The sequence below is a fragment of the Lactuca sativa genome, chromosome 4 (genome assembly GCF_002870075.4).
Source record: "Lactuca sativa cultivar Salinas chromosome 4, Lsat_Salinas_v11, whole genome shotgun sequence".
In the NCBI taxonomy this organism is placed as follows: domain Eukaryota; kingdom Viridiplantae; phylum Streptophyta; class Magnoliopsida; order Asterales; family Asteraceae; genus Lactuca; species Lactuca sativa.
Window position 1 is genome coordinate 330,857,642 of NC_056626.2, and position 19,401 is coordinate 330,877,042.

At 40.6% G+C, this 19,401-nt stretch overlaps 1 protein-coding gene across 1 annotated transcript; it reads left to right on the forward strand.

The window, feature by feature from the left end:
- Positions 1 to 1,091: 1,091 nt before the first annotated feature.
- LOC111901891 (toll/interleukin-1 receptor-like protein) lies at positions 1,092 to 1,553 on the forward strand. Its single transcript, XM_023897747.1, has one exon. The coding sequence runs from the start codon at positions 1,092 to 1,094 to the stop codon at positions 1,551 to 1,553; it is 462 nt and encodes a 153-aa protein (XP_023753515.1).
- Positions 1,554 to 19,401: the final 17,848 nt, after the last annotated feature.

Here is a 19,401-nt window from a genome sequence, read left to right on the forward strand (position 1 = left end):
AGGGGGTTTACCTAGGCTTTTAGGGGGGGTTAAGGGCTTTAGAGAGAGAAACTAGAGAGAGAAAAAAGGCTTTGAAGGTGTGAAGAAATGGCAAGACCCGACACTTCTATTTATAGGGTGAATTCCTGATGGACTTGCCGATTTGGTTCACTGACTCGCCGAGTCAGTGCCACGTGTCATCATCTGATGGCTTTCCTTGGGGAGAAAGGCTTGGCCCATATTCAGCCACGTCACCCATTTTGCAGCAGCACCCTGCCGACTTCTAAACCCCGTAACTTTCGCATACGAGCTCCGTTTTCGACATTCTTTTTTTCCACGCGTAGGTAAAAACAAGATCTACAACTTTCATTTAGACTCCGTCGGCTAATTCTCGAATGATCTCAAATTTAACAATAGGAGGCGTTTAGACCATTAAATGACCGCGAAGAATTCGTAACTCCTTCATACGAACTCTGTTTTCGTCCATCTTTTTACCGTTGAGTTCCTATTAATGAGATCTTCAACTCTCATTTAGGTCGCGTAAGCCCAAAACCACTCGAACTAAAATTCGAGTTTCGGGCCGTGCACTACTTAGCCGAATCTTAGAAAAATCATAACTTCTTCATACGAAGTCAGATTTGGGCGTTCTTTTTATGGATTTTCTCGGTTTAACATATTCTACGACTTTCTTTTAGGTCGCTAAGGCTAAATCTCTCTCTATCATAAATTCACTATTTATGCTTCCTGGTGTCGTGCCGGTTTTGCCGTAAAACTTCGACGGGCCATAACTCCTTCGTTATAACTCGGATTTCGGCTTTCTTTATATGTATGGAAACCTTGAGACATATTCTACAACTTAGTTAAGATTATTTGTTCTAAATAATATTTTGTCGAGAAGTCGTTTTCGACACTTATTGCCTCAAAATTGACTAGCTCGGATCTGCGGGCGTTACACATCCATTTCATATATTGTCCACATAAACCTATCACATTGACTTTACTGGTAAATGGTAATATACACGGAGGGTTACCCGATTCATCTCATTCAAGTTTCTTTGCAATCATTTCACAAAAAGTTCCCCAACTAAGATTTGATCTTTTAGGATCCTTCAATGACGTCTTCTTCAACTTCATCCGTTCAAAAGAACTTTAAGTATAATGTATTTTTGAGTTTCAGGGGCGAAGATACTCGAACAAACTTCGTTGATCATCTTGTTCATACTCTCCAGCAAAAAAGCATTCGTACTTTCAAGGATGACAAGAGAATCAAAAAAGGTAAAAAGATCAGTGATGAGCTCATCGGATCCATTGAAGATTCAAAATTCTACATCAACTATGCCTCTTCATCTTGGTGCTTGGATGAGCTTGTAAAGATAATGGAGTGTCATAGGACGACAGAGCACACTGCGTACCCTGTCTTTTATGACGTTGAACCCTCGGAAGTCCGCAAACAAAGTGGGGCAGTTAGAGAAGCATTTGCCAAGTATGAAATGGAAGAGGCTGCTGGGAAATGGAGGGTGGCTCTGAAAGAATCAACGGGACCTTGTTGGGTGGGAGTTGAAGAAGACCACTGATGGTTAATTCCTTCATTAGATCTATGCAATATTCTTCTATTTTTGTTTATTTATGATCTAGCATATAACCTGGATGTAAAAGGCTCCTAAATGTTTCAACTCAATTTGTGTCTTGTCCAGAGAATAACTATGAAATATGACAAATAGGGTTGTAACACCCCATTTATTTAAATAAATTAGTAAATGTAAGCCCCAGACTAATTTGTGAAGAATTTAGAAGTCGGGGGTTAAAAGAGTAAGTTCGGGACAAAATTGTAAAATAGTTGAAGGCTTAAGGGTTTATGGTAATTTAGGGGTCTATTATGAAAGAAATTTATGGGATCAAAGCTTAAAAGGTAAGTTTTGGATTCAGTTGTAAAGATTTCTGAAGGAAGGGTTAAAAGTGTAAAATATGGATTAGTTTGAAAGAAATGAGGGAAAGGAGGGGATTAACTTGTCATTATGGGGCAAAGTTTAGGGAGTCGGGTATATATGCTTTACAAAACCCTAACCCTAGCATTCTTAAAGAGTCGTCACCCTCTCCCTTCCGTTTAGCTTCCAGCCGCCATGCGTGAAGTCAGCCACCACCCCCCACCCTTCGTTCACAGTTCTGACCAGTCGGAGTAGCTCATCGTCTGCAGCTGTTTGCTAATGACCGCCACCGTCGTGTTTTGTTGTCAGCGACATCAGGAACCGTCGGCGATGCTGTGTGTGCCATAACTATCTCTCCGTCACCATTCCCTTCCTCTTCTAATTGCTGGTCACGGTTCTCAACCGCACCCGGCCATTGTCGGTGTTGTTCCGACCATCCCTCGTGTGACAATCGTCAATTTCGGGTCAAATAAAAGTCAAACAAAGTCAACAAGTCAAACCGGTCGACTCAATTATCCCTTGTATATTAGGGTTTACGTTAGGTAATTACTGTACAACTCACTATTTTAATGAGAAAACATCATTTGGAAAATGTGTGTGTTTAATTTTCCTTAGCCTTGATAGTGCTAAACAATGAACCAAAGCGATAGAACAATGTTTCATACTCATCGGGAGTGTGTAAGATCCTTAAACATGGCCTAACGGGGCTTGCGGACCTTGCGTTGCGAAGCCAAGCACTCAAAAAGGTCACAAAAGAAACCTCTCTCAATCTCTTTCACTCTATCTCTCTATATTAGAAATCTCTCCCAAATCTCTCCAAGTATGTCAAATCTCTCCCAAATCTCTCAAAGTATGTCGAATCTCTCCCAAATCTCTCTAAGAATGTGGAATCTCTCCCAAATCTCTCCCAAAACCTCTTTTGATTTATCTTAATCATTTGAGGCATCCTGATACTTGACTTGGTGAAAAACCACTCGAAAAGGGGTGAAATCTTAGAAAAGAGCCTTTTAGGGCCGGAGCCTCCCTATGGGGGCCAAGTCCTCCCTGATCCGAGGCCACAAGAAATGAGACTGAAGTCTCCTTGAGTAGTCGCAGCCACCGAGACCGAAGTCCCCTTGAGCAGCCGCAACCACCGAACCCGGAACTAGCACCGCATCCGAGCCGAGTCTTCGGGCCGCAGTCCCCTTCTCTTCGGATCGCAGTCCCCTTTCGCCCCCGGACTGCAGCCAGCAACCAAGCCACTCCGGTGCTTAGGCTGCTGAGACCGAACCCTTGCCCATACTTCGGATTTTCCATCCTTTTACCCGGTTTTCGACCACGACTTCGTTTTAAGCCCGTTATTAATTATTTTAAGGGGGGATTTTCACCCAAACTTATATTTTGGCTTATAAGGTCCTATATATTCATAAATTCAACATATTTTAAGTAAAATCTGATTTAAGAATAAAATCCATTAAATGAGATTTTGTGGTGAAGTGTTGACTCTTCCATAATGTTTGACACAAGCAACCACCCCATACCCACTCCATGACCAGCCATTGTCCTCCCCACCATCCCTAGTCACTTCATAGTCCTTTCCCACTCATTTTCCCTCCATTCCCATGTCCAAAGAGCTGGAAAAACCCACTCTCACTTCACTTCACTCACTTCCACCAAAGATCAAACACCACTTTTCTCTCAAATTCTTTCACACAAATTCGAGATTTCCAAGGCATTTTTCAAGCTTTCCTCCTATATTTGGTAAGTATCATCACCCTCCTTATGTTTATTACCTTTCCTTTTACTCAAATCATTGATTCCTTACACAAACTCCACCAATATTGTGTTAGATTCTCGAATCTTCAAGCAATCCTCCAAGTATTCTTAAGTTGAACACTTCTCTCCTTCAACATCCATCCACTGAAATCACACAAGTTGAGTTCATAACCCTATATTTTCATGCTTTCTTAAGTTTTAATGGGGGGAATACAAATTAAAACACCAAGAACACAATTAAAATTTTTCAAACAGCTTTCATCAGAAAAGTTGGGCTCCATTCACGGACTTTTTTGATCAACTTAAATATTTTATTTTTCAAAACTGTTTTAGGTGCAAGTAGTTCCAGTTCGTAGCTTTAAAATGGCTACTTGCACATCTCCATGAGATTTTTCTACAATTTATGGTGATTTTTACAAAACTGTCTATCATTTCAAGAACCAATCCGGACCACTCTGTGATTATGGACGTTTTCACACATGTTGGAGACCACTGAAAATCATGAGAAAATTTATGAACAAACTAGACACGTTTTCCAAACTCCTAGAATTTATGGATTCTGATTTGGACCTGTAATGAATTTTCTATAAATTTTCTAAGAACAGTAATAGAAAATGTTATCATCAGAAAAATATCATCAATTTCATTTCACCTTGTAACATGTTGAGCAAGGTGTATATCTTTATGTGATTATATGTTATTGCAATATATGACATTTTCTCCTAGTATATAGACATGCATCAGTTGACAAATGGATTTTGATATATAAAACATAGAGAATAACAAATTGTTGTAATCAAAATACATCCATTACATACAAACATTGGAATAAACTATGTTAAGTATAGTTTATGTATACTACTACTACTACCCTTGTTTTGATAAACTATAATAGGTATAGTTTATGATACATTACATAACACATTCATTAGAAAAAGGGTACATTTATACAAAAAAGGATTTTCATTACATTACATGTAAATTCGTTAATGACTTTTGTGAGACATTCGCTTCACTTTACCAATAAGTCATGCATTGTAACCAGAGTCTCCTAAAGGGAGAGCGTGATAGTTGTATATAGATCTATATTGGGTCTGACAAACGCATACCTTAGCTGCACGCAACAGCTAGACCGGCAAGTCTGGGGTGACAAACATCATAACATTTCCGGCGCCTGAAGAATGTCGTTTCAGGCCACCTAGGTCATAGAATGGTTATAATAACTCACATTAATTATTAACAAACATAGAATTTACAGGGATTTCACTGAAATCAAACGATTTTATGTCGATTTTAACTTGCATTATTTACTATAAGTAAGGAAAGATACTTATACATTTCGGTCTTTGGGATTTTAAGTCTACATTTGCACATTAAGGAAAATATTGGATTTTCTTGAACGAATACCACTTTTACAAGAAAGGGTTTTCATAACTACATACCAGAGCTTATGAACTCACCAACCTTTGTCTTGACACTTTTTCAAACTACTTGTATTCTCAGGAAATCACTAAACAGGTAACCAAGTGCGTTTGAGGATAGGACGTTAAGGCGTCATACATTTCACATTTTTGTCAACATATTGTAATTGATTTGGAAACATGTAATTCATACAATGATGTAACTCTTTCAATTATATATGTGTTGGTTGTGTTTACTTAAATCACTATTGCAAATGTTGTTATGATACTATACATGAAGTCCTCCACCCCCGGACGTTTCCGCCATCCTTGGTTTGGGGGTGTGACAGATTGGTATCAGAGCACGGTTTATAGTGAATTAAGTATATCAAACCGCATAAGATATACAAACTATAAACACATTTGGGACTAAAAGTCTCTGATTTGAAACATTTTTCAATGGGATATACTTTTAGAAAATAAATAGTTTTCTTGTTTAAGGTATACATAAATGCTCACATAGTGTCATAACTAGGGAGAACATAAAGTAAAAGAAGAGGAGTTGAACACTACGAGTATGCCTTAGTATGTGTAATCAGTTCTGGGAAGGATATAGCCTGATCAACTATAACCGTCCGAGAAGTGACTTACATATACTAGGGGATAGTCGTAGTGGGCAACAAATCTAATAACCTAACTTCACTCTACAAAGAATGCTCTAAGAACCAAATCTAAACACTTAAAATACTACATGAGTATTTGAATGTTGCTATAGCGCAATATTATTATTATTAACTGTTACATGCCTCTTACACCCCTATTCTCGCACAAACGATGTGGCAGGATTCCATTTACCAGGAGACCCATACATTCCCAATCAGGGAAATGCCGGCTGGATCGAAGAAGAGCCCAAAGAACTGATCGAAGAAGAACCCAAAGAAGAACCTGAAGAGGAACCCGAGGAGGACCCAGAGGAAGAAGAAGAGGAGGAGGAAGACATCGAGGCAGACATGGATGAAGATGAAAGTGAAGAAGAACCAGAGGTCATCAATCCTCCCTATATAGCCAGAGTTCCCGCCAACCGATATGACTACTTCGGCCCCATACCTCGATGGGCGACAACGATTGAAGGATGGGGTCGCCATCAACGATAACAATCACCGTATGGAGGTCAACGAGGTTTCTATGACCTCGGCCACGGAAGACCAGCCGATAGAGCTCTTCCGGTCATGACTCAACGGATAGCGATTATGGATGATCGCGGTAGGATGACAACCGATCAAGTCCGGGAACTGAGTGCCATCATAGAGTCTACCACTGCTCGCACCAGAGACCTAGAACGGGACTCCCACTACAGAGACCAAATCATTCAGGACCTTCTCGTTGCTCAAGCAGAAGCAAGGGAGTATCAGGAAAGGTATTTGGCACTCGAAGAAAGGATGATCGCAACCGAAAGGAGGTTAGCAGAACTACAAGGCGCATCTACATCATCCCAAGCTCCGCCAGGGAAGGATCGTCGTGAGTAGGATTCATTACTACTCACACATCTTCGTAGTATAGGTTTATGAGCATGCGTTGGTGCTACTCTTTTGTATGTAGGTTGACCCTACGATTAAGTGATTACACTATTCAAGGGGCTTTTGTGCTGTCAAAACTATCTTTTACATTGATGTAATATAGACCCTTGTGAGGTCAAATTTTCCCCAAAACATATGTACTGAAATTTATCAATGAAATTGGCATGCATTTTATTTCATTGGATGTGTGACATGGGAACTCACTACTTGATATTACAAACAATCTACAACTGATAACTCTAAGATTTTTAAGTGTACCTCGTTGTTATGTGTAATTAAAGAAGTAATCGACCTAGAAATGGTGAGTCCGCCTTAGGACCTGTTCCTTGTTTTGTTGTGGACTTAGGGCAGACTCATTAGTATCAACAGCTTATTAAAATTTTAATTACACATAACTGGGGCACATCGAGCAAATCATAGGAAAGTTTCAGACACGGAACCGAACACATGACTCCGTTTGAGTCACCACTATTCAATTCATAAGTTTAATTGCATAAACTTTCTCTATGAATTACTTGCTAATGCAATAAAGTCGGAATATAATACAAATGAGATAAAACAAGTGACACTCGACTCGTTATTACTATTGAAGTCTTACCGACTTGTCATTTTAAAACTTATGACAGAGCTATGCCGCCAAGGAAAAGACCAAGACCTTCCAGTAGCGCAACACCACCTCCTCCGCCGCCGCCTCCACAATTTGATCCGGCAATGTTCTAGGCTGTAGTAGCAGCAGCTATGTCGCAAATCAGCACTAACGGCAATGGTGGATCCGGATCTAGTGTTACACCCTTTAACCAGGGTGACAGTTCGGGGCGCATAAAGGAATGCACCTACAAGGACTTCACCAATGGCAAACCCAATACCTTTAATGGGAGTGGGGGCGTCATCACACTGATGTAGTGGTTCGAAAGGACTGAAGTAGTCTTCGAAATCTGTGCTTGTCCCGAAACGAACAAGGTCAAGTATGTGGCATTCACTTTCACCGGTAGGCCTCTCACTTGGTGGAATGGCCGAGTTAAGTCACTTATTCCAACAGTAACTAACTCCATAAGCTGGGAAGAATTGAAAGCGTTGATGCTAAAGGAGTATTGCCCGAGGGGTGAAATACAAAAACTCGAGGAAGAACTCTGGAACCTCAGAATGTCAGGCACAGATCTTGAAACTTACACTGCCCGATTCAATGACCTAGCACTCCTCTGTCCAGCAATGGTCACTCCATAGGAGAAAAAGGTGGAACGATACCTCTCGGGCTATCATCCCATATTCAAGATAGTGTACTGGCCTTGAAACCCGCTACCTTTGAAAGTGCCAAGGAATTGGCACAGCAACTTATCGATCACAAGGCCATTTGTGGTACCGTGATCGCCGCCACCGACCAAGCAAAAGGAGAGAACAACAAAAGGAAGTTCTGGAACAATAAAAAGAAGCAACCGGCACAGGACCCCGCCAAGAAGCAACAGACTGTTGTTGTCCGTGCTGCCACTACTGCTACCACTCCAGCACCACCGAAGCAATATGCTGGAAATCTCCCTAAGTGCAACAAGTGCAACTTCCGCCATAATGGTGCTTGTCGGGAAATGCACTGCAAAAACTGCGACAGGAAAGGGCATACCGCTCATTTCTGTAAAGCGCCAGCACGACCGATTAACCAAGTTGCCAATGCAGGGGCAAGTCAAACCTACTATGGATGTGGTGACGCGGGACACTTCAAGAGAAACTCCCCGAAGCACAAGCTCCTAATGTTGGTGTGTAGGGAGAGTCCTAGCAATAGGACACGGGGAAGCAGTCAAGGATCCTACAGTGGTTACCGGTACGTTCCTCCTCAATAACTCTTATGCGTGTGTACTTTTCGATTGTGGGGCAGAAAGGAGTTTCATGAGCCACCAATTCAAACATTTACTTAAACAAAATCCCCAGTAATTAAAAGATTCATACGTAGTAGAAATGGAAAACGGAAAGGTTGAGCGCACTAATGATATATACATAGGGTGTACCCTCACTCTAAATAACCATTCGTTCAAAATCGATCTAATGTCGGTCACAATAAAAAGTTTCGACATCATCATTGGTATGGATTGGTTAAGTCCAAATCGTGCCGACATTTTATGTTATGAAAGGGTCGTCCGCCTAAATCTGCCAAATGGTGAAACCCTTCTCGTCTACGGTGATAAACCCAGTACAAATCTACAAATCATTTCTTGCATCAAGGCTCAAAAGTATCTCCAGAAGGAAAACCACGCATTCTTATCCCACGTCGTAGATAAGAAACAAGGGGTGAAGGATATCAAAGACATTCCGAAAGTGTGCAACTTCCCTGACGTATTCCCAGAAGATCTGCCAGGTGTACCACTCGCACGACAAGTCGAATTCCGAATCGACTTGGTTCCCGGTGCTACCCCCGTAGCCAAGGCTCCATATCGCCTCGCACCGGCAGAAATGCAAGAACTATCTAGTCAATTGAACGAACTACTAAGCAAGGGGTTCATCAGACCGAGCTTTTCACCCTGGGGAGCACCAGTCCTATTTGTGAAAAAGAAGGATGGATCCTTTCGCATGTGCATCGACTATCGGGAGTTAAACAACCTTACCAACAAGAATCGATATCCCCTACCCCGAATCGACGACCTCTTCGACCAACTTTAGGGAGCAAGCTACTTTTCAAAAATCGACTTGAGGTCGGGTTACCATCAACTGCGGGTTCAAGAGGATGATATTCCCAAGACAGCTTTCAGAACACGCTACGGCCATTACGAATTTGTAGTGATGCCCTTTGGACTAACCAACGCACCTGTGGTGTTCATGGATCTGATGAACCGACTGTGTCGACCCTTCTTAGAAAAATTCGTGATCGTATTCATCGACGATATCCTGGTCTATTCGCGAAGCAAAGAAGAGCACAGCCAACATCTGCGACTAGTATTGGAGACTCTAAGAGCCGAGAAGCTTTATGCTAAGTTTTCAAAGTGCGAATTTTGGCTCCGAGAAGTAGGATTCCTTGGCCACATGGTTAGCAAGAAAGGGATACACGTGGATCCCTCAAAAATCAAAGCAATCAAAAATTGGTTAGCACTTGCAACGCCGACAGAAATCCGACAATTTTTAGCGCTCGCCGGCTACTACCGAAGATTCATACAAAACTTCTCCAAGATTTCCAAACCGCTCACCACTTTGACTCAGAAAGGTGTGGTGTTCAAGTGGGAAGATAAACAAGAAACCGTCTTCCAAACGTTAAAACAAGCCCTATGCAGCGCGCCGATCTTGTCTTTTCCAGAAGGAACCGATGACTTCGTGGTGTATTGCGATGCTTCAAATCAAGGTCTCGGATGTGTGCTTATGCAGAGAGGGAAGGTCATCGCTTACGCGTCAAGGCAACTTAAGACACACGAAGTTAATTATACTACCCACGACCTTGAGCTGGGAGCAGTAGTCTTCGCCTTAAAGATCTGGAGGCACTACCTCTACGGCACAAAGTGCACCATCATCACCGATCACAAAAGTCTTCAGCATATCCTCAATCAAAAAGAGCTCAACATGCGACAAAGAAGATGGGTAGAGTTGCTGAACGACTACGAGTGCGAAATCCGCTATCATCCGGGCAAGGCCAATGTAGTAGTCGATTCCCTAAGCAGAAAATAATATTCGGGCCGCCGAGTAAAATCCTTAACCATGACAATCCATTCACACCTGACGGCACATATCAAGGAAGCTCAACTAGAAGCCTTGAAACCAGAAAATGTGGCAGGTGAGGCATTAAGGGGAATGGATAAAAACTTAGAAGTCAAGGATGATGGAGCTCGTTATCTCATGAACCGAATCTGGACACCGAAGTTCGGTGGGTTCCGAGGCATCGTCATGAATGAAGCACACAAGACTCGATACTCCATCCATCCAAGGTCAGATAAGATGTATCTAGACCTCAAAAAGCTATACTAGTGGCCAAACATGAAAGCTGAAATTGCTACCTATGTGAGCAAGTGCTTGACTTGCGCCAAGGTCAAAGTAGAATACCAGAAGCCATCAGGACTACTACAACAGCCGGATATACTCGAGTGGAAGTGGGAATGGATAACTATGGACTTCATAACCAAGCTGCCTAAGACATCAGGCGGGCTTGATACCATATGGGTAATCGTAGACAGATTGACCAAGTCTGCGCACTTCCTGCCGATAAAGGAAACCGACAAGATGGAGAAGTTAACCAGGACGTACATCAAGGAGATTGTACGACTGCATGGAGTGCCAATATCCATTATCTCTAACAAGGATAGTAGATTCACTTCACGATTTTGGCAGTCTTTACAAAAATCTCTAGGGACTAGGCTTGACATGAGTACGGCCTACCATCCACAAACCGACGGACAGAGCGAGCGAACCATACAAACGCTAGAAGACATGTTGAGAGCATGTGTGATAGATTTTAGTAAAGCATGGGATACCCATTTACCACTTATCGAGTTCTCCTACAATAACAGCTAACACACTAGCATCAAAGTCGCTCCATTCAAAGCTCTTTATGGTCGCAAGTGCCGATCACCCCTGTGTTGGGCAGTAGTAGGGGACACACAGCTAGCTAGGGGCAACTCCCTAATAGCACCCTCACTTGTCCTGAAGTCATAAGGGAGACCACAGAAAAGATCGTTCAAATTCGGGAAAGGCTGAAAGCATCTCGAGATCGGCAAAAGAGTTACGCAGACAAACGACGCAAACCCTTGGAATTCCAAGTGGGTGATCGTGTGCTACTAAAAGTTTCCCCTTGGAAAGGGATGATACGTTTCAGTAAACATGGGAAACTAAACCCGAGGTACATCGGACCGTTTGAAATCCTTGCCAGGATTGGTCCCATGGCGTACAAACTCTGACTACCACAAGAACTAAATCAAGTACATCCCACATTTCACGTATCAAACTTAAAGAAGTGTCTGTCTGACGAGACACTCGTAATACCACTCGACAAAATCAAAGTTAACGAAAACCTCCACTTCGTGGAGGAACCAATCAAAATCATGGATCGAGAGACCAAACGAGCAAAACAAAGTCGTATCCCCATCGTGAAGGTCCGTTGGAACACTAAACGAGGACCTGGGTTCACCTGGGAACGCAAAGATCAAATGGAACAAAAATACCCGCATCTTTTCGCAAACTCTTGAAGTCCCAGTCAGAATGTTGGGTCAATATTATGGTTTATACTTTGCTTTTCTAGGAAATTGTGTTTTTATGTAATATCTTATATGTGTTTACGGCCAGGGAGGTGTTTACGGCCGTAAATAGGTGTTTCCCGTGTGTATATACATAGGGGTGAGGGGTGTGAGGAAAAGGGTGATGAACACTAGAGGAGCTTAAGTGTGTGCATTTGAAGGTGTTCTAGAGAGAGAAACTAGAGAGAAGTTTTGTGTGTGAATCTTTGTATCCGGATCTTCATTCTAATCATATCATACATAGATTCATCATCTTCTTCTTCTTCTCATTCTCTTCTATTTGGTCTGACATCATCCATTTGATTGGGTTTCCGCACCATCAAACGGATCTGATTGATACACAGGCAAATTAGGGACTTACAATTGGTATCAGAGCTTGGTTTGTATCACTCATTTTTGTCAGATCTGGAGCCGATTTGATCTTATTTTGGAAAGATTCTTGTGTTTTTGGATAGATCTCGAAAAATTAAGGGGGGTTTGTTCTTCGCGTTTTTCTTAAAAACGAGTTTTTGATCGAGTTTTGGAGCAAAAAAGGTAAAAAAAAAACGTTGTTTTTCGTCAAGAACAACGATTTCTGGAAAGTTTACGGTCTTTGAAGGAGAGTTTACGGTCTTTGAAGTGTTTACGGCCGGAAACAGGTCGTCGGAGTTTACGGCCGGAAACTGGTCGGCGGTTTACGGCGGCGGTGTGCGACCTCGTCTCGGCTCGGCGGCTTGCGGATCGATTGTGTGCGGCTCGGCTTAGTGGATTGCGGCTCCTACAAGCGCTTCAATAAAAAAAAAGGGAACGGATTTGAAGGCTGCAAGGATCGAACCTGGATCCATTCTGTAAACAGCCAAGCGCCTTACCATCTCGGCTAGCCATGCAATTGTGATTTCCTTCCGATATTTTAAACTTAACCACTACCTGTCGCACCTAATTTCGAAATTTGACACTTTTAACCGCAAAAATCAATTTCTTTCAATTTTAAATTTCATTTTCAACCAAAATATATTTAGTTTTCATTTTTTGACTTTTATTTTTGACTTTTTACTTAAAATTTTGACTTTGACTTTTAAAGTTTGACCTTTGACTTTAAACTTTGACCTTCTCGTTTGACTTTTAAATTTTCAAATTTAGTTTTTCGGTTTGACTTTTCAAGTTTGACTTTTGAGTTTGACCTTTTAAATTGGACTTTTAAGGTTGACTTTTGAGGTTTATAGTCAAAGGGCATTTTTTATGTTAAGTTTGACTTTTAAGTTCTAGTTGTGCTTTTAATAGTTTTTGAAATTTACAAGGGAATTGAAAACATGAAAGAGAGTCATCAAGAGATGTTAAGACAAAACTTCAACATGTTTGATTATATCCCTGGAGAAACCCTCAAAACTCAGTTGCAGCGATTTAGTACACTCACTACAGAGTTGAATATAGTCGGGATCTTCTTGACTAAGTCCGAGATAAACAAAAAGCTACTAAATTCACTTCCGAAATCGTGGGATATGAACGTGGCTATCATCAAGAAGACAAAAGATCTTAATCATCTTAGTCTTGCTGATGTAATTCAAGAACTTGATGTTTTGAAGTGTAGAGAAACAATGAGTTCTGAAAACATTCCAGTCACTGAAGTTACATGTACTCCAGCTTGTGAAGCCACAATTAAATTTCTTCGGGAACAAATTGATTTATTTAAAAGAGAAGTTGAGGACCTGAGATATGAAGGATATCAACTCAGGAAAGGACAGAAACCCCTGAAGGCTGAATTAGAAGCAAAAACCAAGGACTTTAGGAAACTTCAGGAAGAGTATAGCAACAAGTCTGAAAATTATGATTATATTAAGAGACAATTTGCTGCTGTAACTGAAGAACTTGACGCTTTAAAAATTAAGTGTGGAAAAACAGATGTCAGTTTCAAAAATTATAATGCGTCAAGTCAAACAGTCGAGTCCTTATATGAAACTGAATTAAAATTCAAAGAAAATCAAAACAAGGGTCTAGGGTATGATAGTGTACCTCCTCCTTATAATCATAACTACACATCCATCCCTATGACACAGGACGAAACTAACAGGGAGCCACATCTTCGATATGGCAAACGAGCTGGATTTGTGTCAGGAGGAGTTATTAATGTTGAAAATACTAATGTTTCTACTTCATGTGCAGGTAAAGTAGCAGAAGATGAGAACAAGGAGAGCACTACTGAATAAAGCAATGACTCCTTTAACTCTGAATCTGTTGCTTCGAACTCAACTGCTTCTGATCAACCTGCCGTTGAAAAATACAGGCCACCAATTCCAACGCAACAGAGTTCTTGTTGCAAGTGTGCATGTGGGAACAACAAGAGACAAGGCAAGGATACGCCACCAAGGGCAGGAATAAACAATTTCCCAGTGAAGAAAAAGACATGTTTTCACTGTGGAACACCTGGTCACATTGCCCGAAATTGTCCAAATCGCGCATACGTTCCTTATTACGCACAAGGCTGGCAGAACGCGCCAAGAGGGAGACACTCCAAAAGATACCCCTCGAGATCACGATCAGAAATTGACGACTGGAATGCCAAGAAGGCCAAGAATTTAACTCCCAAGGCCAAGAATCAAACTCCAAAGGACAAGAATCAGAATCCCAAGGGCCAGAAGGGACTGTCGGCCAAGAAGCCAAATCAAAGAGATGCTCCCGTGAAGCCAAAATCAAATTCATCTCAACAGCCGACATCAAGTTCCAAATCAAGTACTGAGCCACCCATCAGATCGAAAAAGAAATGGGTTAAACCCAACTACAAATGGGTTCCAAAGGCTCACTCTCCCAAATCAACTAACGACTCTAATATTTCTACATCTTCTGTTTGTGATAAACAGGATATGTCATGGGAGAGAGTACCATGCAAGGATGACAAAGGTCGACCCAGTTTTAAAATGGACTGGGTTCCAAAGACCAACTAATCCCGCTCTGTGTCGGAGCAGCTATGGATGCATATCATCAAACTTCGGTTTGTTGGTAGTGGCTGTTCCAGGCACACGATAGGAGGCATCTCTCAATTGTACAACACTCAGAACGTTGTTTGGGAGAATGTGTCCTTTTGCGGGAAAGGAAGAAAGGAAGTGATCACTCACGGGGTTTGTGCTTAATGACATGAAGAATTTTCGGATCTGTTCTGAGATTACGCGTACTGTTCTCAGTCCTTCTGGATGCAAATTCAATGGGTGACCTACGGTTTGAGTTTTCTTCTCTATACTCCTGAGTTTTTCTTAAGCTAATTCGCTTTAAAGACTAATTTTTGTTTTAGGATAGTTTAAATTTGCACATTTACTTTCGTTTCTCTCCTATGCACAAATTTATGGGGAGAAATAAAAACAAAAAAAATTAGAAAATTTAAAAAAAAAAGTCCAAAAACATTAGAAAATCAAATATATATATATATATATATATATATATATATATATATATATATGTTGGTTATGAAATGTGCTAAAGGGAGATGTTTTGGGAAGTGATATGATCATGTGATAACAGGAAATCTGAGTCTGTGTAACGTACCCAAAGTTGAAGGGTCTTTGCTCTGGTTTGATGCATCGGTAGGCACGAAAGATTCTAAATGGACTTGACTAGGCAGAGTTGAACTTAGGAAATTTATAGACTTGACAAATCTTGACCTTGTTAGATACGTTCAGCCTGACAATACGACGCTCGGATAGGTTGAGCAGGGAGATATATATGGGAATCCACTCGTCACATTAAATGAACCCGTACTTGGAACCGTGGTTTAACTTTTCCTCGATGTGCGGATTCTGTCCTTAATTCCGGTTGGATGGGGCGACTGGTAAATTCCGATAAATTAGGTCTGTAGAATATCATTTTCTTTCTTTTCGTCTGTTAGTCATATGTTGTCTCCTTTGCGTGACTTCCAATCTGACCTGGTACACAACATATGCGACTCTAATTCTCTGCATGGTATATATATATATATATATATATATATATATATATATATATATATATATATATATATATATATATATATATATATGAAATTCCTCTTATCTGTTAGCCATATGATGTCTCCTTTGCGTGACTTCCAATCCGACCTGGTACACAGCATATGCAACCTTTTACCTCTCAACCCCTCTGAAACAATAAGTAATAGTAATTCTGAATCTATTCTCTCTCTGAATGATGGTCTGCTCACCCGGTGTAAGGAGTACTCTGGAAGTTCTTGATGGTTGGGGCATATCAGGAAGCGGGAAACACGTTCCAGTACAATTAAAATTGAACACTCAAAGATTGTCTATAGATCTCGCTGCTCAATTTAGGTGGACAACAATATCTCTGGTTGTCGTCAGTTGAATGGTCCTTAAGATATAGTATCTAAGAACTTAGGATCAGATATAATATCTAGGAACTTAGGATCACTTGTCTTACAATTATTAGTATGTCCTAAAATTGTCACAATTTTTCGTGTTTAAGTGACCACAATACCGACGATCGACCAGACAAAGATATGAATATGGAAGGTACCGACAAGTGGATAAAGGCTGTCTAAAAACGTTGATCCCAAATCACTCTTAAAGTTAGCTATTATTTTTGTTTTTGTTAAGTTTGTTCATAGTGCTCTTCTAATTTAAATATTAGGGGAGAATTAAAATTAATGAAAATAAAAAAAATCAAAGAAAAATCAAAAAAATTAAAAATCCAAAAATAGTGTTATTTCTGTTTTATTTCTTGTTCAGAAAAATAAAAAATCCAAAAATATTTTTGTTTCTGTTTTAATTTGTGTGCTAAGTTGTCTGTTAGTTTTGTTTTGTCTTGAAAAGTGATTTCAGGTATAGATAAGACTCATGGAGTTTGTGTTGAAGATTTCTGAGCCAAAGCCTCGTTCGTGAGCATCGAAGAATTCGCATTCGAAGGAGCAAGAAATGAAGATTATTCTTTCGACATTCAATCCTTCAACCCCAGAAGCAAGGTGAAGCTGAAATTGAAGAATATATGACGGATTGCATTGAAGCCTCCTCAATCAGTCGGCTGCTATCTTAAACCTGCTGAAGTGATCCAAAAGATTTGTTCTCTTTGATGTTCTCTCTGAAGATTCTCAAGCTGAAAGCGCTATCTTTCAAGAATCAGTACGTCAAGCCTCCTCACCCGACGTGCGTTCAAAGCCAAATTCTAAAGAAAAGCCCAACCGCTCAATATGAAGTCATTCATTGAAGATTAATGTTGAAGCCAAGTTCCCAATGAAGATTAACAAGAAAAGCCAACTACTTTTTAGGGGGAGCTTGTTGGTTCATTTAAGAAAAGAAAAGAAAGCTATAAACCAAAGGGGAGATTTTTGGGTCAATATTATGGTTTATACTTTGCTTTTCCAGGAAATTGTGTTTTTATGTAATATCTTATATGTGTTTACGGCCAGGGAGGTGTTTACGGCCATAAACAGGTTTACGGCCGTAAACCCTGTTTACGACCCATGTTTCCCGTGTGTGTATATATATATATATATATATATATATATATATATATATATATATATATGGGTGAGGGGTGTGAGGAAAAAGGGTGATGAACACTAAAGGAGCTTAAGTGTGTGCATTTGAAGGTGTTCTAGAGAGAGAAACTAGAAAGAAGTTTTGTGTGTGAATCTTTGTATCTGGATCTTCATTCTAATCATATCATACATAGATTCATCATCATCTTCTTCTTCTTCTTCTTCTCCTTCTATTCTATTTGATCTGACATCATCCGTTTGATTGGGTTTCCGCACCATCAAACGGATCTGATTGATACACAGGCAAATTAGGGACTTACACAGAATGTAAATTTTGGGACGAAATTCCCTCTAACGGGGGGATGATGTGACAATCGTCAATTTTTGGTCAAACAAAGTCAACAAGTCAAACCGGTCAACTCAATTAGCCCTTGTATATTAGGGTTTACGTTAGGTAATTACTGTACAACTCACTATTTTAATGAGAAAACATCATTTGGAAAATATGTGTGTTTAATTTTCCTTAGCCTTGATAGTGCTAAACAATGAACCAAAGCGATAGAACAATGTTTCATACTCATCGGGAGTGTGTAAGATCCTTAAACATGGCCTAACGGGGCTTGCGGACCTTGCGTTGCGAAGCCAAGCACTCAAAAAGGTCACAAAAGAAACCTCTCTCAATCTCTTTCACTCTATCTCTCTATATTAGAAATCACTCCCAAATCTCTCCAAGTATGTCAAATCTCTCCCAAATCTCTCAAAGTATGTCGAATCTCTCCCAAATCTCTCTAAGAATGTGGAATCTCTCCCAAATCTCTCACAAAACCTCTTTTGATTTATCTTAATCATTTGAGGCATCTTGATACTTGACTTGGTGAAAAACCACTCGAAAAGGGCTGAAATCTTAGAAAAGAGCCTTTTAGGGCCGGAGCCTCCCTATGGGGGCCAAGTCCTCCCTGATCCGAGGCCACAAGAAATGAGACTGAAGTCTCCTTGAGTAGCCGCAGCCACCGAGACCGAAGTCCCCTTGAGCAGCCGCAGCCACTGAACCCGGAACTAGCACCGCATCCGAGCCTCGCCTTCGGACCGCAGTCCCCTTCTCTTCGGATCGCAGTCCCCTTTCGCCCCCGGACCGCAGCCAGCAACCAAGCCACTCCGGTGCTTAGGCTGCTAAGACCGAACCCTTGCCCATACTTCGGATTTTCCATCCTTTTACCCGGTTTTCGACCACGACTTCGTTTTAAGCCCGTTATTAATTATTTTAAGGGGGAATTTCACCCAAACTTATATTTTGGCTTATAAGGTCCTATATATTCATAAATTCAGCATATTTTAAGGAAAATCTTATTTAAGAATAAAATCCATTAAATAAGATTTTGTGGTGAAGTGTTGACTCTTCCATAATGTTTGACACAAGCAACCACCCCATACCCACTCCATGACCAGCCATTGTCCTCCCCACCATCCCTAGTCACTTCATAGTCCTTTCCCACTCATTTTCCCTCCATTCCCATGTCCAAAGAGCTAGAAAAACCCACTCTCACTTCACTTCACTCACTTCCACCAAAGATCAAACACCACTTTTATCTCAAATTCTCATACAAATTCGAGATTTACAAGGCATTTTCAATCTTTCCTCCTATATTTGGTAAGTATCATCACCCTCCTTATGGTTATTACCTTTCCTTTTACTCAAATCATTGATTCCTTACTCAAACTCCACCAATATTGTGATAGATTCTCGAATCTTCAAGCAATCCTCCAAGTGTTCTTAAGTTGAACACTTCTCTCCTTCAACATCCATCCACTGAAGTCACACAAGGTGAGTTCATACCCCTATATTTTCATGATTTCTTAAGTTTTAATGGGGGGGAATACAAGTTAAAACACCAAGAACACAATTAAAATTTTTCTAACAGCTTTCATCAGAAAAGTTGGGCGCCATTCACGGACTGTTTTGATCAACTTAAACATTTTAGTTTTCAAAACTGTTTTAGTTGAAAGTAGTTCCAATTCTCAGCTTTAAAATAGCTACTTACACATCTCCATGCGATTTTTCTACAATTTATGGTGATTTTTACAAAACTGTTTATCATTTCAAGAACCAATCCGGAC